The 20,589-nt window shown below is 46.3% G+C and overlaps 1 protein-coding gene across 4 annotated transcripts; it reads left to right on the top strand.

The window, feature by feature from the left end:
• Positions 1-888: 888 nt before the first annotated feature.
• Positions 889-20,217, top strand: MAPKAPK5 (MAPK activated protein kinase 5). Of its 4 annotated transcripts, none has more exons than XM_088525086.1 (14): positions 889-974; positions 3,650-3,723; positions 4,940-5,015; positions 6,151-6,248; positions 7,625-7,733; positions 10,205-10,294; positions 10,922-11,017; positions 12,243-12,323; positions 13,914-14,101; positions 15,700-15,820; positions 16,122-16,252; positions 16,905-17,020; positions 17,382-17,486; positions 18,265-20,217. In XM_088525086.1, the coding sequence occupies exons 1-14, from the start codon at positions 939-941 to the stop codon at positions 18,357-18,359; spliced, it is 1,416 nt and encodes a 471-aa protein (XP_088381212.1). In that variant the 5' UTR covers positions 889-938; the 3' UTR covers positions 18,360-20,217. The 4 variants fall into 4 exon arrangements, with proteins under 4 accessions (XP_088381212.1, XP_088381211.1, XP_088381215.1 ...); XM_088525085.1 differs by having other exon boundaries at positions 16,905-17,026; XM_088525089.1 differs by lacking the exons at positions 6,151-6,248; positions 7,625-7,733.
• Positions 20,218-20,589: the final 372 nt, after the last annotated feature.

The raw sequence follows: 20,589 nt of genomic DNA, 5'->3' as shown, positions 1-20,589 counted from the left end.
TTTATAGTTACATCACATCTAGCTGCATAAGCAAGCTCCTTAACCTCCACACCTACATCCCTCTCTGTAAGCAAAATAAACTGAGACAAAGGTGTGTAACACAGCAGGACAATAACTCATCGGTGTGAATTTGTGAGGTAAAAGTTGGTTCTCAGTTGTAGCTGCTCTCATTGTATCTACTCATAATAAACGTTTTTGTCTCCGTAAAAACAGTGTTGGATTTTGTTGCAGTGTCCGCCTGTGCGCTCAGGAGGAGCTCAAGTACCTGCGGGGGGACGGAGGCTTCTGAAGGCCGCGGCCCCCTCAGGACGGAGCGACCGTTAGCGCCTCCCGGCGGCGCCCGCCCGCGCGCCCGGAATTCTCGCGAGACCTCCCGCTACCGCGCTGCTGTCGCGAGGTCTCCCGCGGTGGGCGTGGCCAGCGAGCGCGGGGGCGGAGCCATCGTTGGGCTCAGCCCCGCCCCTCCGCGCCGCCGCTTGCTCCCGCCCCGCTCCTGACGTCACCAGGAAGCGCCCGTGCCAGGAAGGCCCCGCAGGGGGCCTTGGCGCCCGCGTGGCGCCCTTAGGCGCTTCGGCGCGCGCCTGTAAGCGCCGCGCCCGCCGCGGCGGCGGCTTCCCAAATCCCGCGGCGGGAGCGCGGGGGCAGCGGCGGCCCCGGGCCGCCCCCGGGAGCGGCGCGCGGCGACGGCGGCGGCGAGCGGGCGGCGCGCGGCGGCCGGCGGGGCTGCCCCGCGCGGGGTGGCGGCGATGCCCGTGCGGCGAGCGGCGGCTCCGCGGCGGCGGCTCCCGCGCTGAGCGGCGGCGGCTCCCGCGCGCGGCCTGGCGGGCGATGCGGGGCTGCGGCGGCGGCGCGAAGCCTCCCCCGGGCCGGCCCGTTGCCTAGCGCGCCCCGCCGGCCCCGCCGCCGCGCCCCGCCCCGCGCGGCCGCCACCGCGGGCCATGTCGGAGCAGCGCGACATGGACAGGACGGTCAAGGTAGCGCGGGCGCCGCGCGCCGCTCCGCGCCCCGGCGCTGCGGGGGGGACCCGCGGAGCCGCCGCGGCTGCTCCGCGCCCCTCCGGCCCGGGGGGCGGCGGGAGCTTCCCGGGAAAGCGGGGAGCGGGGTGGGCAGCGAAGCCGCGCGTTGGGGACGGGCGAGGGGGGTGGTTGTCGTGGGGGTCGTTGTGTTTCGTTGTTTCGGTTTTTGCCTTGCACAAAGCGTTCCCGGCCGCAGGTTCTGGTTGTCGTAGTAAAAATAGAGCAGGACAAATGATTGCCAGAAGAGCATAGATTGAGGGGGGAAAAAAGACAAAACAACACCAACAACAAGAAAAGGAATCTGGCCCTTTCTTTTTTTCCCTCAATTCCGTTGTCTTCCCCGCGGGGTTTGGCCTTCCGTGGCTCCCGGGGCGGGAAGGCCGCGCTGCAGCTCGCTCCTGTGTTGCTGAGCTCTGGGTTGCACTGGGTCCCGCTCCCGGGGTGGCCGCCCGCCCGGGGGCCGCGTTCGGGCCGTGCCGGGTCGGTACCGCGGCGGCTCCCGGCCCTTCCTTCCGCACCTTGGCGCGGCGCAGGAGGAGCGCCCGGCCGGGAGCCTTCCCTGGGAGCGCTTTGTTGCGGATTTCAGCGATGTTGCCTGTAAAGGTCGGGGTTTGTGGCACAGCTCTTGGTTTTAAAACCAACAGGGGGGTTTCTAGCTGCCCTGCCCCTTGCAGATTCGGGGTGACCGTCTTGGCTTACCAGCGCCGTCCAAAGCGGAGGTGTCATTTAGCACATCTGGGTGTCACGCAGAGCCCTCTGTGCCGCTGGTATTCACGTATTGCTCAGGTTTGGTTGTTGTCATCCGAGTGTGCGGGTTTAAACCCTGCGACTTGGGGCTTTGGGCACTGTTGGTGAAGCTGAAAGGCCAACAGTTCCGCAGCGGAGCCAGATACCTGTTGAATATGTGGCATTTGTCCACATAGTCTGTACGCTTTTAATCAGCTTTGAACATGCATTATTATTCTTGAAGTGCTTTTTATGTCATGCTTTTTCCACTGGGAAATACTTTGTTGTACTTTTTTCCATTGGAAAAAAAAGAAAAAAAAACATTATTTTTGCTTATTAAAAGCTGAGCAGAATCTGTTTCAGGAATAAATAAAATAAATAATGGCTTTACTATTTGTAGCTGCTGACCTTACCCTTCAGGTGTTGAGAAATACCAGATCTCATTTTCTCTTCTGATTCATAGATCCCAAACTTGCCAGTTCCTGGTCGGCTTCTCCTTGCTCAGCCAAAATGGGGAAAACGGTCCCTGTTGTAGCAGAGGTGGCTCTGTTTGGTCGAGCCCAGGCTTGTATGTAGAGGCAGGAGCTCTTTTAGGCCTCCTCGTGTAGTTGAAAAGATTGGGTAAGTTTTGGGGCAGGCTCACAGGCTCCTCTTCATTTTTGAAGCAAGAGCAACAGACTTCGAAGCTGCCTTTTTTAAAAATAAACTGTTTTCATTTAATCAAGATGCAGTTGGAGGCTGCTTTGGCATTTGTTTCTTGAATTCAGTGGTTTGACTTTTCTTCAAACCACAGACAGTGAGTGTGATCCCAAAAGCATGTGCTGAGAAACACTGCACATCCCAGAACCCTTTTTTTCGTCATCTTAATAATGGATGGGCTTTTTTTATTTGTTTTGCCCTTTTTTTTTTCCATCTGTGATGATTTCAATGCTCTGTATCTGAATAGTGGGGAAAAAATGGATTAGCTCTTCCCAGCTACACTTCTCAAGGCTCAGTGAAATTTGCGTTAATTAACTTTGTAAGAGACAAAATTTCCTGGAGGTTTCTACTTGAAAATAAGAGGCTACATGCCCACTGATCCTGGACTGTTGTCCTAAGATTTCCAATCATATCATAATTAATTCTTTATTTTAGGACCTTTTATACTAGTCACTTTTATAATGCATTTTGTAACTGTGGCTGTCACTTGCACAAAAACTTCTCTTATTCATGCAAATCTTGCCTGAAATATCTGCTTTCTTGCTTTGTTACATCATGAATTTCTGGTAGTTCGTGTCATGAGCAAATCCCAAAACGTAGCAGGTTTTGATCGGAGACTAATGCACGGGAGGAGCTGATCGAAGTAAAGTTTGACGGGGACACAGGGATTATAAACATGAGAGCCCTTCACTATCAGACAAGCTAAGACTAGTCATGCATTGAGTTTACAGCATAATGATTCCAGGGGTTTGGAAACTCTTAAGAAAAGAAGCAAAGTGATTTTGTCAGTTGTATTTTGTGATCAGAAAGTGAATAATAGTGCTGAAACAGGGGTCCTTCTAGCCAGCTGCAGTTGATTGTTTGTATTCAGGAAAGCTGGATTTTGGAGTCAAGAGGGAACGTTTCCTGGATGAGCTTTCTCTATTAAAAGCCCCAGCTCCTGTTTTCTGTGCTCAATAATCCTGTTCCAAAATACCAAGGTGAGCAGATACTACAGCTGCACAGCAGTCGCTTTATACGAGCACTTCTGTTGTTAAGTGAACAGATGTATTTATGTGTGATTTTCCTAGGTGAGGCAAAACCTCCAAACAGACTTTCTCTGTGCTGGTGTCTTACAGTTCAGGTCTGCTGAGTTGGGGTTTTTTGAAGGGATTTAGTAATTCCTTTTTTTAATCTCTTTTCTCCTCCCCCTGCTCCTTCTTGACCAGGAAACCTCCATTTTAGAGGAGTACAACATTAACTGGACTCAGAAGCTGGGAGCTGGGATCAGTGGTCCTGTTAGGTAAGAGAACACACTGTGGATTTGTCTAATCTCAGCCTGTTTGGTTACCTGGGGAGATGCGAGTATGTTTAAGCGTGCTGATAACAGAAGGATGCGATATCTTGAAAACCCTTTTTATTAAAAATAAATAAAGAAATGTCTCCATACTCTGTGTGCTTGGTAGCTGATGTGCAAGGACGGTATTGCCTTCTCCTGGGCGTGCTTGAAATAAAAATTCTCCTCTCTGCTCTATCCCGTCTCGCTGTTGTATTCCCAAGCAAAGCAGCAACGGGAATGGGCTGGGAAAAGATGGCAGCAGGGAAGGCTGCTCGAGCACCTTTGTCCTTTTGATGCTGCGGGCGGCCCGGAGCAAAGGTCGCTGCTCCCATCTCCGGTGTCCTCGCCCAGGCGTCAGCCCTGGGTGCCATTTAGCTATTTTTACCGGCTATTTTTTTTCAGATCATCATGTGAGGCCAAAGCAGATAGTGCCACGAGCGCTGCGTCTGATGCCAGACCTGCTTGTCCCCGATTCCTGCCCGTTGCAGGAACCGGGCGCTTTCTGCAGAGCAAAGCGTGGGCTCCCCTTTCGGGGACCGTCTCCCTTCTGGGAGCAGGAGCCTGTGCACGAGCTCTGCAAAGCTGCAGCCGGTGCCCCTCTGCTCTTGGCAGGGTCATGGTCTCTCGCCACCATTTATCTTCCTGTCCAGGCACTTGGTTTCTCCACATCCATTTTCCGCTGCCGTGTTGTCCCGATCTCTATGAAAACGTCCCTTTGTTCTTGTCTCTCCTGCTGCCCGTTACTAGGTGGGCCCGTCCCTGTGACGCAGCTCAATTGTTAGTGTTAAATGGGGGAAAGAGAGAAGAAAACGCGCGCGGCCGCGGCCTCGTCAGCCCGAGGGTTTCCATTAGGCAGCGCTTTGTGCGTTGCACGCCGGGCTCTGATCTCCAGCGGAGATGTCCAGGCTCCCACTGAGCGATTCGGGCTTTTTCTTCACAAGTGTCTCCTAAATCGAACGTGTGCAGCAGTTACCCCGTGCCCTGAGGTGCTCTTGCTGCGTGGCTGGACATGTAGTCTTGTGTGAGGGGTTTCTGTGTGTATTTGTTGTAGAAGACGGTGACGCTCGAGTTTTGCGGGGCTGGGTGTCGTGCCGGGGCGCTCCCGCGGAATGGGAAGGCGAGTGCCTGATGTCTCTGTAACATTCCTGCTGACTGAATGATTTTATTGCTGTAATACCAGAGTCTGCGTGAAAAAATCCTCTCAAGAACGCTTTGCACTGAAAATTCTTCTCGATCGTCCAAAAGCTAGAAATGAGGTACGGTTCCTGCTCGCACTGTCTGCCTGCCGACACGCTGCAAAGTCTGCCCTGGTTTCAGGGGGGTGTAAAGCTTTAAAACTTTGCTATGCAAATCCCACCATGCAAGATTCCTTGCATTTGATCCGAGATTTGCTGCTCGAGGTGGAGGGTGGAAGGAGATGAGGGCCCTTTTCACCGTGCATGTGCTGAAGGGGGCTGCGGGGTACGTGGAAGTGTGATTTATAGAGCTGTGTTTGAGCCTGGAGTTCTCCCTGCACCCTGCGGAACGGACCCTGAATTGTTTAGAACTAATTTTGTTCGTGCCCGTGTCACTTTCGTATGCCATTGCTGTAGGAATTGCTGCGGATGCTTCAGTTACAGGGGTCTGTATGAGAAACTAGATGAGCGCTGTGACACCGCGTGTGACGTGTCACCGTGGCTGGTGCACGCCAGCGTAACCTCGCTTCCTAAACTCAATCTGTTTAAAATGGTATGCAGTTGTCAGAGCTGCCGTAAAGCAAGAGAAATATTCATTGTTTCCAAGGTTTAGGCAACTTCCATTTCCTGTTACTGAGTGAATTTGCATTTAAAATTCTCAGGGAAGAAAATCTCTGTATACCAGTGCAGGTGGCTTTAAACAGAGTGAAATTCCTTAGGTTCCTGTTTCAAAAAGCCTGAAGAGGAGATGAGTTTTTTTACTTATTGTGAGCAACTAATCCATCTGGCCGTGGAAGGAAATGGGCTATGGAACTTCAGCTTTTATTCATAGTTTTCCAGACATGCACCAGTTTAAAAGATATCTTATTGCCACTTCAGTACAAATTCTAGCTTTAGATTTTTAACAACAACAAAAAACCCTGAAGATTGGGTGTTTTCTGGAACCCTACTGGGTTTGATTCCACGATCTGTAGCAAACAGGTTGGCGAGGGATGATCTTTATGCCTTTGCAGGCCGAGTGACGTAACGGCTGTTGGTTACTCACGTAAATGCTTTCAGGCATCGGGTTTTTTAAAATAATTGGAGTCTGTTTTAACGTGTGACTCAGCGAGCAGCGCCCGGGCTCCTGCGTGCTGGGGTCTGGGGGCACAGGGGCAGCAGAGCGGGGCAGGCGCTCAGCGCTGTGTACAGTAACGTTTCTTCCCTTCTCTTTAAGGTACGTCTGCACATGATGTGTGCAACACATCCAAATATTGTTCAAATTATTGAAGTTTATGCTAACAGTGTGCAGTTCCCACATGAATCCAGCCCAAGGTAAGATTGCATAGGGTGATTCATCCCCACAGCTTGCTTTCCATGTTTAGGCCAAGGTATAGTGGAGTTTGCTTTTTTTTATTATTATTTTTTTAATCACAGTGTGACCAAAGCAAATGGGTATTTGAGAGTTTCAGACATGGCATCTATACTTCAAACTAAGCAATGCTTGCCCAGACCTCTGCATAGTGAAATGAATTTGCTTCCTTTGGTATTTGTTTTGAGCACTTCATTTCCGAGGGTTTTCATGGAAAAGAGCAATAATTTGGGATACTGGCATTGTCTGAGAGGACAAAATAACTTCTGTTCTGCTTAAATATTGCTTTAATAGCCTGAGTTGATTTTTTTTTGTAATATTTGAGCATCTTTCTCCTTTCAAAGCACCACTAAAGCAGAATTAGAGCTGGAGCTTTCATTGCTACCCAGAATAAGTGAGGTCCCTTTTCGCAATGGTGGTGACTTAGATTGCCAGTATTAATTAAAAAGGGAGATGGGAGGGGAGAAGGCAAGAACAGCTTCTAAAGCTGCTATCCTGTAATGTCAACACACTGCCTTGGCTAAAATGAATACAGCCAAACAAGAGCCAGACCAATTATTTTGCATATTGTAATATGATCAAATGTTGTCTTCTAATTAGATGAATTAAAGAACTGAGACCTCTGTTAGCCTCTGAGGTATCTGATTTTCCTGTGTGCTGAGAATTAGAGGTCATTTTGTGGAGAGCCCCTCGGTCCTGCTCTCAACACTTCAGGACGTTGGCAGTAAAACTTTTAGTGAAGCCAGGAGGTGCCATGGAGAATCCTGATGCAAAAGCATTAAAGGCAGCTCTCCACCTCCTGCTGCGATTGCCACGAGTGTCTCTAGTTGAGGAAGGCAGCTGAGCACATGGGCACGTCTGGAAGGATGGGTGCAGGCAGGTATGTGTTGTGCTGTAAAGCAGCTCACGTTTGGAAGGGTTTTAGCCTGCTTGCTGCTGGTCTGCACCCTCTCTGAGGGTGCAATTACATGTTGAGGTGTCTGAGCGGCTCCTGGGCTCGAGCTGGCTTGTCCGTGAGGAGCTTGCAGGTATCTGGCTGAATCCATCCGTGAAGACGTGTCCATGGTCTGTATTCCTGCTGGAAGTGGGAGCCCAGCTTGAAGAGCAAACAACCTTCCTGGCTGGAATCATGTGTCAGATTGTGCTGGGAGGCGGAAAATCCTGCAGCTTACACAATTAAAGGCAAAATTATTGAGGCAAAGTGGCTAGAACAACTGTAGAAGAAGCAACTATTTTTCTCTCTTTTGGCCTGTATCGATAGATATGAAGTATGCATTATTAGCTTAGCAATTCTGTTATTCTTTGATTATTTTTAATGTAACGAAATGCTTTTAAACAGGGCACGGCTTCTAATTGTAATGGAGATGATGGAAGGGGGAGAGCTATTTCACAGAATCAGCCAGCACCGGCACTTTACTGAGAAGCAAGCAAGCCAAGTAACAAAGCAGGCAAGTTAATTCCCATGTATAAGCAAATCCATGAATGATAATGGCTAAAGTATTTAACAATTTTATGGGGTGGGGGGAGGGGAAAAAGGAAGCTAAAATAATCCTCAGTTCTGATCTGATGATCATTGCCTGCTTTGTTATAACCTGACAATGCCAAAGCTTTGATAGAAACAAAGAATTGGAAGGTGTGGGCTGGGGCGCTGGGGTCTGACCTTGTGGGCTGTGGTTTTCCTGCTGGGGTCTGCAGAGCACTCGACCCCAGCGAGCTCTCTTCTTCCCCAGTTTTTCTGCTGTTTCCTCACCTCTGTTCTCAGTGTTTGGTCCTTCAGTCCCTCCGCTCTCACCGGGGCACTCGTGGCTCCTGTCTGAGAGCGGCTCTTGGCCATGGGGCAGACAGAGTTTCTCTTTCCTCTGGAGTGAGGAAGCTCTTGATAATGCTCATGTGTCTCGAGACGGTGCTTCTCAGCCTGGGTTCTGTATCTTATTTTGTGCAAGTTCTGCCTCTCATGGAAGACCCAAAAAACGATGTCCCAGCATAGTTCATATTTTCTGTGCTGTTTGTTCTGGTGTCGTTTCTCCCTCCCTTTCTTTCTAGGCACCTAGAGCTCACTCTTAAATGTTGTGTTTTAATACCTCACTGGTATTCATTACTAGAGATTTTGGTGTCCATCAGACTCTCTTCCTAGCAGTGCATCCACTGCCCGTGGCTTCTCCCCTGCTGGAATAGGCAGGGTGACGGAGCTGAAGGGGCTCCATGGGATTTGACGCAGGGATCCCCAGCGTCACTTCTTGGCTGTGGGGTGGATGTGCTGCCTTCCACTTCCCGGCTCCTGGATGAGGTGTGGAGCCCGGGACAAGCTCACGCTGCTGGGAGGGTTTGGGAAAGGCAGCACGGCTGCGTGTCGTGATGCCTGTGCTGGGCAGCTGCACGGGAGCACCCGCAGGCTCCCGGGAGGAATTTCGAGGCAGAGGGCACCATGGCATGAAGCTGAGAGCCAGAGTCACCCTCGTTTGCTCCTCGTGGAGGTTGTAGTGACGTTGCAAACAGGAGATGCATAAACTGTGGGTGAGAGACTCAGCAGAAGCGCCAGGCAGCAGCCGTCCTGCTCCCACACCAGTGATCACTGCAGCAAACAGGAACGAAAACATGAGACGGGATAGTCCATAAATTGACATGAGTGTTTAAGAATATATCACTATCCGGATTGTTCCTTCTGTGCAAGGGAGATGATGTTTGGTCCCAAGCAAAATGAGGGCCAAATCATTTCACCTTAATTTTCTGCCTCATGCTTTGACTTGTTTCTAATGAAGTGCTAATTGTGCAGCTACCTTTTGGGCTTCAGCCAGCAAATAAATTTGAGAGAGGAGCAGGATTATTCTTGATGGTTTCTTTTCATGGCCTTTTGGGTGGTTTGGTTTTGCAAGGGGATCTCCAGGATTAATGTGTCACCAAAAAATAGAAATAAAAGCCAAAGACAAGAATTTCAATTGAATTCCGACCTTGCGTATGGCTTGCAAGCTGTATCCGTGTCCCAAGTACCTCTTTGCTTTAATGTCCCCAGTCCCAGCTAAAGCTTTGACTCAAAGCTCTCTGGTGTTTTCTGAGAATGGGTTTGTGCTGGTTTCTGAGCTAAGTTAATGCTGAAGATCTCTCATCAGGATCATCTGTAGTCTTTTAAGGTCTCGGTGCTTCACCCTCCTTATTTGGTGCAAGCCAATCGGAGCACTTCCCAAAAAGGCTAATGTGGCTTCATCTTTTGTTTCAGTAGTGCTGTTTAAGTATTTATGCTTCTGTTTTCTGTAAATGGTTTGCATTTGCGAAAGTGCAGCCTGTAGAGCTTTGATGACAAGATTTCAGGTTTTCAAATGACAGCAGTGTAAGACGCTGTCTTTGGGGAAAAGTAAAGCAGGTAATACATTTCTGTGCAGTATCACACAAAATGAGTAAATTGCAGGCAGTCCCTTGAAGAATTAACGAATAAAGCTGCCTGAATGTTGACTCTTAAGCAAGTAACAAATGCGTTAACGTATTTACCAAAGTCTTGAAGCAAGAACTCATTGTTGACTGTTGAACAGAATGCGATTTCTGGGAATGGGGCAAGTAAGTTTAGTGACCTTGCAGACCTGGTGCAGCCTATAAAAGGAACCGTCGTGATCGGTGTAACTCCAGGGGCTTGCAATGTCCTGAGTTAGTCAAACTAAAGTGATTGGGAAGCATAATACAACTTTTCTGTTTGCTCTGAGTGAAATGCAGCTCAATAGTTGGGTCAGTTCCAGTTCCCAGTGTTCACGCTTTGCTGCCCTGTTGCTCAGTATAGCCAGGGATGTCTTAACTCAGGATCGTATCCAAGTGGAACGAAAATGTTTGGGACTTAAGCTATGTTGTCAGTGTCCTTTTTAAAGCTAAAATAACTGTCCAGGTGAAAGGAGGAGTTCTACAATTGTAGTTGATTTATTGTGCCCTTTTTCAGATAGCTTTGGCTTTGCAGCATTGCCACTCACTAAACATTGCACATAGAGACCTCAAGCCTGAGAACCTTCTCTTCAAGGATAACTCTCTGGTAAGGTGAAGACTTGGTAAATTCTGCTTGTTACTGAATTCTGTAACGTAGCTCTTTGATATTCAGAATAGCTGAAAAATGTCGAGTGGCACCAGCGCAATGTTTTGGTGACAAAAATAAATGACCTTTGGACTTCTCTATACTCTGATCTGCTTGGAGTAGAGCACGTCCATGCCACAGATGCTGAATGTGGGCCAGGTTCTCCATCTGCACATGGAATCCTGCTTTGCAGAGGAGAGACCCCTCCCTGCCCCACTTCTGACCCACGTGTCATCAGCGTGTGTTAAGCAGGCAGTATAGGTGATTTGACCTAATATCCATAACTTGTGGCCTGCTTCTTTCTTCCCTTGCTCATAACCACCCTGCATATGCAGTGACCTCCCTTCAGTGCATTTAGAGCTTTCCAAAGCTGCAACAGGGGCTGTTTTGAACCACAGCACCCAGGAGAGCAAAACCGTTGTTGCAAAGGTCATTTCTGACCTCACTAGCTGCTTTGTGGAATGACAAGGGTGTAAATACACAAGAGGAGTGTGAAGTGAAGGCAAGGTGAATGAGAGGGCAGTAAGGATGTAACAGAAAAGCAGATGCAATGAGATTTCCTAATGAAACCTCCCCTCTCTGTTTTAGGATGCACCTGTTAAATTATGTGACTTTGGATTTGCCAAAATAGACCAAGGTGACTTGATGACACCACAGTTCACTCCGTATTATGTAGCACCTCAGGTAAAGAGTAATTTCTCTTTTAGATTTTAGAGCAGTAATGATCATATTGCCTGTACCTGCAAAAGCATCTCATTTGGAAAGTGCTTGCTGTACTCTTAGGGGGTTGTGATGCAGGAGTCTCGAGTAAGTGAACAGCATAGGGTAGCTGCCTTTCAACATCAAGTGCCACTGTGATCAACTGATCACATCAGGGTTTTTGCAAGGCAAAAATCCTAGTGTTTCTAGTGTTCACTTGCTGCTGCTGCCTCCTGACTCTCTCCAGTGAGAGTCCTCCAGGATTTTGAGAGCTGCTGTGTGGCTGTGTTAAGCGGGTTGGTTTGTAGAAGTCCCTGCCTCCCAATCCTTCCAGCTCAGGCTCGTATGAGATTACCCTCAGCAGGACTGTGCTGAAACAATGAGGTTCTGTGAAGGCAATTGCTCACGAAGGGGGCACTGCCAGGGGGTCACCCATTTACCTTGACCTGGCCCCCTTGTCAGTTTGCGTTAAGACATAATCTATAATTACAGACAGACAGGCTGGTTTCTGTAGTGCTGCTTTCCCTGCTCTTTCCTTTGTTCTTTGTGTTCGAGTCCTGAAGAAAGCTTAAGAAAATTACAGAGACCACCGTTTAATTGTGGTCCTGGGCACTCTGGCAGCCTTTTATGACCGGCAAGAGCAATTGCAGACGTCAGACCTTGCAGCTGCAGGCAAGTTTGACCCATGCAGAGGCATTCAATCCATGGAAGTCTGCAGTGCAGGCAGGTTTTTTAAAGCAAATGAACTGCCACACTCTTGTTTTTTATTCTCTGAGTATATTTAAGCAGTTTTTTTTTTTTTTTTTTTTGTAGAAATTTGCTACAGATTTGAGCAGGTTTCCTTGGGAAGGATAAAAAGGGACGTATCTGGAGCTGGGGTTACCCTCCAAGCACATTTTAAATTCTAATTCTTCAGCATGGAGCACTCGGAGCTTTTCTAGAAAACAAGTGCGAGCAATTGTTTTAATTCAGGCAAAAGTAGAGTTCATCCAAAGCAGTTAAATATTGTAGCCAAAACTTTTCCTCTGTGTAAAATGTTTGTGTCTCAGAAAGAAGAGAGAACAGTTTCAGTTTGGCAGAGTCTTCAGTAGCTGGAATAATTGTACCTTATTGTAGAGCATCAGCACCTTTGGTATAGACCCTGCTGTTGTGCCTAGATGTATTTTGCAATTTTCTTAGGATTCTTCTTTCTTCCTTCTTGTGGTAATAGGTATTGGAGGCACAGAGACGGCATCAGAAAGAAAAGTCTGGTATTATCCCCACCTCTCCAACTCCTTACACTTATAACAAGGTAAGCTATGAACGAGTCCACACGCCAACATATTTTAAATAAAGTGTCTTCACTACCACTCCCCGTGTCCCCTCAGTGTATATGCCATAGAAGTAGTCTATAGACACAGCTTAATGCCTAAAGCAATAAGCTTTTATTGCCTTAAAATCACACGCTTGCAGCCAGGAGCAATAAAGTTGTTTTAGTTTCATTGTTTAGAGATGCATCTAACTATCCAAATACCTCCTGCTGAGTAAGAAGCAGGATCTACAAGAAACCATAGGGAAATGTGTACCTTTACTATTATATATGCACGTGTGTTTTCAGCAAGAAGGAAGTAATAACTTTCGCATTGTATTTCTCATAAGCAAATTTCATTCTGCTACTGTAAAGGTGTTGGAGAAATGCAGCGTATACCTGGTTAGACTCTCATTAAGTTTGTTAGGATCAGACCAGTTTTGCTCCATTGACATGAACTGGTAAATCAGAAGCCTCTGATCTCTGCAGATAGTTTTCTCAGGCAGTTTAGAAGAAAATATGCCAAATGGTGCTGCTGTCTCTGTGTTTTCTGGTGAAACGAATAAATGATTCAAATGATTGCTTGATCCAAGCCTAATTAGCGATCCTCTAATTAAAGGAGGAATTTACAAATGCTGTTAATGGAACCATCAGATATTAACAAGATTTTGGAGAGGGTTTTTGCTGGGATTGCCCCCATAAGAGATGGGTTCAGAGGAATCCTCCTCTGCTGTCAGCTGGGGTTTACATGCAGACAAGGTTAACACTGCAGCCAACGTGTTTTCCCCTTGGCTTATTCAGCTGCCTTCATCTGAGGTTTGCAAGGTCATACGGTGAATTTTGTTTTCACATGGGACAGAATCACCTAAGGAATTGACCAGTTCACTCTGAGCTGCTTTTGCCCGTGGCTGCTCTAGCTGGAAATGCTGCTGAATGAAAGCAGCCTCATCCTCCCTTGCCAAGTGTGACTCACTGCCAAAGCAGTGTCTGGCATGTGCCTAATTCCCTGAAATAGACTCCAACAAGCTCCTAGGTGCTCTGTCCGTCCACAGCGTTTTGGACTCTCCCTGGAAATGCCCATAATCCACCTTCATGATCAACAGCTTTCCCAAACATGTAAACTGGAGAAAAAAGCACCTCTGACTTCTTGATTATCCATGTTAAGCTGTGGGTGTACTGGATCAAATATGCACATGGATATCGTGGTCAGAGGGGGTTTTAACTACAGATTAGACTCTTGAAAATGAGGGCCCCAAAAACGTATTCACAAAGACTGTTGATATCTGATTCCTATTATATGCCTAAAATCTCACTGATTTCATTAGAAACTATCTGTAATCACCGGAGAAGCAGTGAGAGTTTAGATACTTAAATAGAAATTTGACCTGTGGATCCTTCAGGGGTTTGCTTAAACAACCTGCTCAAAAACATACAGGTGTGGGGTAAGGCCAGGGGTTTCTTTGTCAGCAGCACCATGTGTTTTGTAAAAGCCAAGGGTGCAACTCAAGATCAATATGAGCTGATCTCAGTGTCTCCCCCAGGAAGGTAAGCGCTGCAAACCCTTCCCCAACGTGGCCATTTGCTTCTTTTCAGAGCTGTGACCTTTGGTCCCTGGGTGTCATCATCTACGTGATGCTGTGCGGATACCCTCCCTTTTACTCCAAGCACCACAGCCGGACGATTCCAAAGGACATGCGGAAAAAGATCATGACGGGAAGCTTTGAGTTTCCAGAGGAAGAGTGGAGCCAGATCTCGGAAATGGCGAAAGACATTGTGCGAAAGTGAGTCAGCCGTGGAAAATGTTGTATTGCTCTTTACTTAAACTAAAAAATTGTGGTAATGGCCTTTCAAGTGAATTCCCAAAGGGCTCTGTTTCCCAAAGGTGAGGGAATTGCTTGCAGCATGTGCAGCTGATTTTTTTGTCATATTCAGCATGAAGTACAAGCTACACGTACAAGGACCATAAATAGAAAAAAGAAATCAATCCGATAAACAATTTTCAACAGTCACTGTGTCCTTTGAGATTCTATAGAGCCTCTGAGGACTTAAAAGAGCCTTTTTGGAAAGGGTGTGGGGACCTGCTCACAGCAGTGCAGGAGAGCGAGCCAGAGTCTTTCACCAAATAAACTGTGGATTATGTTGTAGTGAAGCTGCTATTTATGCCAAGGTCAGCTCTTCCCGTACAGAAGCTTCTCAGTCAAAATATTTCATTGTCTTTTAAAATGAAACTCTATTCACACGGTGTTGCTACTTGGATTCACTTGGTTTCATGTAATTCTCTTAATAACTCTCCCAGGGCTCCTGCTCCCGCTCTTCTGTCCTTTCCAGCCAGTGAATCTGAGTCTGGGTTTATGATGCAGGAATTCTTTGGGGCTTTTTGTAGCTTTGGAGAAGGTTAGATCTTGTTTAGGTTGATTGCTGTTCATGTGAGGTCTTGCTTGTGGAGGTTGTATTCTGCATTCAAGTGGCTGCTTCCTTTCAAGCATGTTGAGCTGATTGATTTCTGACCTCAGGCAAATTGGAATGCTTGAGAGAGAGATTAGGACTCTGAAAAAGGACAGAAAAGGAGTGGATGTACCATGGGCCTTGTATTAAAACTGGATTGGAGACCTGCTTGTGGCATGGCCTTGCAAGTGAAACTTATGAGCTGCCTTATGGTCCTCCTGACAGTTTGTAATTTTTTTTTCTGACTTTCTCAGTACATTGAACAATTCTGCTGTGCAGTCAGGAAGCTGATTTAGAGACTCTATGACAAAGTCATCAAGTCATTTTGTTTCTAGTGCAATTTCTTGCAATCACTTGTTAGCATTCGACCTGAAATTTTACTTCTTGATAGTTAATCACGGTTGTAATTATCATGAAAATGTGCGGTTTATCTGCAAAACCTTTTTCCAGTAATTTATTTTTTTCCTAGCAAAACCTAATTCCACTGGTTTTTCAGAGATCTCGGAACAGAGTGGGGTTTTTTATTTTGAGGTCCTGTAGCCTCTTAATTTGTCCATTAGTGGAGCCTTTGGCAGAGCAATTGCATGTCAAAAGCAGCTAATGCAGAAAGCAGCTCTCCCCTCCATCTTTGAGACTTTGCCATACTTCTCCATGGCCAGAGTCTGGGGTATGGGCACGGGCTATTAGCAGATGAGCTCTAGACGTGAATTTCCAGAGGTAAAACGAGGTGGTGAAATGTCAGTGAGGTAAAATGGCTCGTGGAAAGCCTGCTTTGGAGTCAGCTTAATATTTTACCTCTGAGTCGTGGTTTCTTTGGTGGACCTCTCTAATGTTTATAGATTGCAAAGTGTTCTGGTCCCATCCAGAGCAGCAGATCGTTACATGGAAGCTCTGAGCACGGGGCTCTTTATGGACTGCTTGATTCCTCACCCAGGCTGCTGAAGGTCAAACCTGAGGAGCGTCTGACCATTGAAGGGGTCCTGGACCATCCCTGGCTCAACTCCACCGAGGCACTAGACAACATCCTACCCTCCGCCCAGCTGATGATGGACAAGGTCTAAACAGTGTTTGATTTTTATCAAGAATGCTGCACTGGGCAGCTGGGGAGCTCCAGGGGGCCCTGAGTATTTCCTTTCATGGAGTGTTATGCACAAAAAAACCTCCCTTTCTGCTTCAGTGAAAGCCTGCAAATACTTTTGTATGCAAATGAGAGCAGTTTCATTTGCAATTTGGGCTCGGATAAGATGCTTGGAGATGGGTGTTAAAGAGCAGCAGCTGTGTGTTGACAAGGGGAGAACAGAATATGGCAGTAGATGTAACCAAGGATTTCTCTCTAAATCTTGTCATCTTTTTCAGGCAATGGTTGCGGGGATCCAACAGGCACATGCAGAGCAGCTTGCGAACATGAGAATCCAAGACCTCAAAGTCAGTCTCAAGCCCCTTCACTCTGTCAACAACCCAATCCTGCGCAAAAGGAAATTACTGGGGTAACTCTCTAAAGCTGTTTTTGAGAGATGGAAATAAAATGGTCAAAATGTCAGCAGCTGTGATGGCTGCAGAATGACTGTAAGCCCTGTTACAGGTTATTCCCTTGCAACCATGCTCCCGAGCTTCCCGTTTGGTTTACACACTTAGTTTCCTGCCGATGTGGATAGTTGTCAGCTGAGTAATACTTGCATAATATGTTGTGTCTTCTGACACAGCAAAGGCAGAAGGGCAATGGAGTGAGCTGTTAATACACTGTAAAGAGCGGAGCAGATCTGGTATGAGAAGATGGATTATATGTTGAGTAAGGTAGAGAGAACTGGGAAAAAGACTTCCAAGATTTTGTTCTAATCCTGACATTTACTCAAAAGGTCACGTAATCTCTCTTTTGCTTGAGTTGCCTGTCTGGAAAATACTATGATAACTTCTAGGATTGCTTGAAGTAATTTAAAGAAACATTTGCTTTTTTATTTCAAGTGGTCTCATAATGCAGGCCATTGTAATAATTAATCCTAAATCTGGCTTGCTTTTCGGCCAGTGTAAGAGTGTGCTCTACTGGTTCCATTACGTACTGAGCAACGGAGTTAAGTTCCGAGTGAAGTGGAGTTACATTCAGATTGTTTTTGTGTCTTCCTTGTTCTTGTTTTGTTGCAGCACTAAGCCAAAGGACGGTGTTTATATCCATGACCCCGAGAATGGAAGTAATGATTCCAACGTGGCTCTGGAAAAGCTCAGAGATGTGATAGCGCAGTGCATTCTACCGCAGGCTGGTAAAGGTTGCCACTTTTAAGAAAGTTACATTCCTAAACATTCATGGCACTGACTTTTTGTTGTGCCTCAAGATAAGTCTGTATTAGTAGTGAAAAATGACAAACAAATATTCTGTTGTTATAACTCTAAGGGGAAACTCTTATCTGAGGACTGTAATTTTGGTGCATGCATGATACTAGTGTTAAGTCACATGCAGAGCTCTTGAAATGACTTTCAAGCAGGAGTGTTTGCTCTCAAACCAGTTTTCTAGCTTGCGTGAGACAAGGCGGAATAACCGCACGTACTGTTTACTGCAGCTCTGAGTGTTGTGGAGAGCAAGAATGACACAAACCTCTTGTTTATCTGTGTTCCCCTAAATAGGAGAGAATGAGGATGAGAAGCTGAATGAAGTAATGCAGGAAGCCTGGAAGTATAATCGAGAGTGTAAGTTGCTGCGGGACACTCTGCAGAGCTTCAGCTGGAACGGTAAGGAGCTGCCTCCGGCTCCTGGAGAGCAGTGCTAAGGCTGGCTGAGGAGGGGAAGCAGCATCTTAGATGGAAATAAAAGGAGCTGCTGGTCTTTGTACCAGAATGATGTCAATTTTAACACTTTCAGGCCCCTGTATTGTCCTTGTGGGTGTTCTGTGAATGAGGTTTAAAGTCCTCTTGAAAATTTGTGTTTGACATTCAGAATAGCGTTTTCAAAGTCATTTAGGAACTTAAGACCATGGACAGATGATCATTTCAGAGACTGCCCCAGCAGTTCTGAGCCTGTTTCTTCTGGCTGTTTTTTTATTCCCATTCTAGTGGTGGTTGCTGCCCTTGCAGCCAAGCTGTTTCAGCAGATAGTACGAGCAGCCTCACCCGTGTCAGCACAAAACCTCCTCTGCTCAGTTTGGAGAGCGAGGAGCCCTAAAACAGGCCAGCTGACCTGGGGGCGACATGGCCTGTGCGCTCAGGTGCTCCCTGACCACACAGGGCTGCATCGGCCTCAGGAGAGGATGGTGATGAGCAGAAGGTGGCGGCTGGCATCAGCCAAGTTCTCAAGGGCTTACCCGTGTCTCTTCCCTTACCTTGATTTTTAAGTGTGCTTTTTTCTTTCTCAATAGAACTTGGTCATAAGTTATTTTGGTGCCCTTGCAAATGTCCTAAATTTCTATATGAGGCATTCATTATTTTGTGTTCAGTCGGTATATGATTCTAGCCATGATTGATTTCCTCATTGTGCCCGGCACCAGCTGACAACCTGTGCTTTTCCTTTCAGGTAGAGGATTCACAGATAAAGTGGATCGACTAAAACTGGCAGAAATAGTAAAACAAGTTATTGAAGAGCAGACAAACTCCCATGACTCTCAATAGCTGGAGCTTCTTAATCTTTTTTTTTTTTTTTTTTTTTTACCATTTAAGATTTATTCTTTAACTGTAAAAAGTATTTTTATGTAAATTAATAAATCATAATTATTTCATTAAATTTCCATACTGCTTGAAAATGCTGTATAGTTGTAGATAAAAAAAATCATTGGTACTGTAATATTTTTTTAAAACTCAGTTCCTTGAGGTATATATGATCACTTATGTACTGTTAATCATTGAGTCCCCCAGCTGGGGTAAATTATATTGTTAAAGACCATTTCTTTTCTTAATAACCAGTTGCAGAAGCTGCCTTCCATCTGCTATACATACAGCCAGCTGCAATGACATGTATGGGAATGAGACAGCCACAGTTTCTCAACACCCTGCTCAGTAAGTACTTGAAGCAAGTGCTGTGAAACACAAACTTCGTAGCTACCCTTTGTACCTAAATTCTGAGTCTTTTTGTAGAGGCAACAAAATAACCTTCTGTCTTGCTAGATGCCCCCAGAGCTGCGCTTGGCCTTGCCAAGGGCACCCGACTCCATATGGTTGCTGTGTTTTTCAGTTCTGACCAGTAGCCCACTTCCTTCTGTAACTCATCATCCTCTGACCTTCTTCAGCGTTATTCAGCGTAAGACTCTTTTTATCATCTTGTTCAAAAGTGGAATAGAAGAATGTTCTAGTTACTTACACAAGTTATCTTTATTTTCACGGTGGGATCTTCTACAGACAACCATACGTGGGGGCCTCATCCCCAGATGAGAAGTTGTGTGTGTTCCACCCGCATCCTCTATTCTTTTCTCTCTAGAAGATCCCACACTTGGTTAAAACTTGACCTCTTGAATGGAAGAGATCATCCTGGCAAGGGTCATAGTGCTGCTGTGTGATTCCACCAGTGATCCTTCTCTTGTGTCACTCTGGAGTCCAGGCTTCTCATGTCTTCGATGCCTTTGAGCTCCCTCTGGAGCACAAAATGCAGGGCTGCTCCTTGACACATGTCCTCACTGCCTGGACCTTGAGGCCGCCCAGGGCAGGTTCTTACACTAGTCTGAAACATTGGCTCCAGAAGCTGCTTTTTTATTTTAATTAAGTGAAAAGAATCTGTACATATTTCTAGTTTTCTACCTTCTGACACTTTTCTTTCTTTTAAGACTGGTTGAAGGCTTTTTATAGAGATATTTTGGTACTAAACCTGTGCAGACGTCGAATGAGTCTGGTCTGCAGACTGAAGTGCCAATTCAGGGCTATTAGTAATGACTCTTGAACATTATTGTTACATTTCATAGCTCGTTAAATTTTGGGTTTACATTTACAAGCCTGAGCCATGAACCTCCCAGTTTACTCATATGGCAGTCCAGCCTTGTTCTATTTTTGTCTTTTTTTCTGTAACAGAATTTCTTGTAATCTTTAGCTTGGATGGCAAATCAGTGTCTGACTCTTTCTATAAATTTTTGTAAGCAGTGACTTAGTTTTCCTACATGAAGGAAAAGCTTCTTTTCCCATTCCTTGTCAGCACCTTGTCAGTTTCCATTTTAGTCCTGTTTTCCAATGGCTGATTATGATGTGGCAAGAACCACAGTCCCTCTTTAACCATCATTTCCTCTGATGTAAACAGGGAGTTTTTGCAAAAGCCAGAATTGTACCTCTAACACTACTTGGAGTATTTGTGCACTGACATGTATCGATGACAACAGTAGTGAGCTATCAAGAACTAGAACTTTCTGTACCAGAAACATAATTCTGGGTGGAAAGGGAACTTTTGGCTCCCAGCTCTGCTACCCTACTAGACAGTACAGCTTGAAAAGAACTTCCAAGTTCTTGGTCTGCAGGACAGAATTAACCTGGGAAATAAGTGCCCTCTTCCCCAGAAGAGGTGACTTCCAGTTAGGGTATCTCTGCAGGACCAAGGAGTCACAAACAGTTGTCGTTTCTTGGTAGTATTGACAAGTTTGCAGGCCTGATGCCTTTCCATCCTTGTCCTAAATCCTAGGTCATCTAGAACATCCTCACAGTCTTTACATGTTTATAATTTTCTTTGAAATCAGCGTTTTTCTCTGGGACATCTCATTGCTTTGGAACTTTCAGGAACGGCAAAAAGAGAAGTAAATAAGAAAATCGCCCTTCTTTGAGCAGAAGGTTCCCCACAAAAGCACTTTAGTATCCACTAAAGAGGGGAATCTCTGACAGTATCTTGGCCAGAACTTCCTAGCATAAAAACGGATCTGGTTGTAGCTGC

The sequence above is a fragment of the Tinamus guttatus genome, unplaced genomic scaffold (assembly GCF_059628265.1).
Source record: "Tinamus guttatus ecotype Peru unplaced genomic scaffold, ASM5962826v1 Tinamus_guttatus_pri_ptg000223l, whole genome shotgun sequence".
NCBI classification, from domain to species: Eukaryota; Metazoa; Chordata; class Aves; order Tinamiformes; family Tinamidae; genus Tinamus; species Tinamus guttatus.
The sequence above is the reverse complement of the archived record's forward strand: the minus strand, read 5'-3'. Positions and strand labels throughout refer to the sequence as shown.

Bases quoted from the DNA above. Each gene is read 5' to 3' on its own strand.
- MAPKAPK5 (XM_088525085.1), top strand. From the start codon at position 939: ATGTCGGAGCAGCGCGACATGGACAGGACGGTCAAG. The intron at 11,018-12,242 runs GTAAAGAGTAAT...TTGTGGTAATAG, and splicing joins CGTATTATGTAGCACCTCAG to GTATTGGAGGCACAGAGACG. The intron at 12,324-13,913 runs GTAAGCTATGAA...GCTTCTTTTCAG, and splicing joins CTCCTTACACTTATAACAAG to AGCTGTGACCTTTGGTCCCT.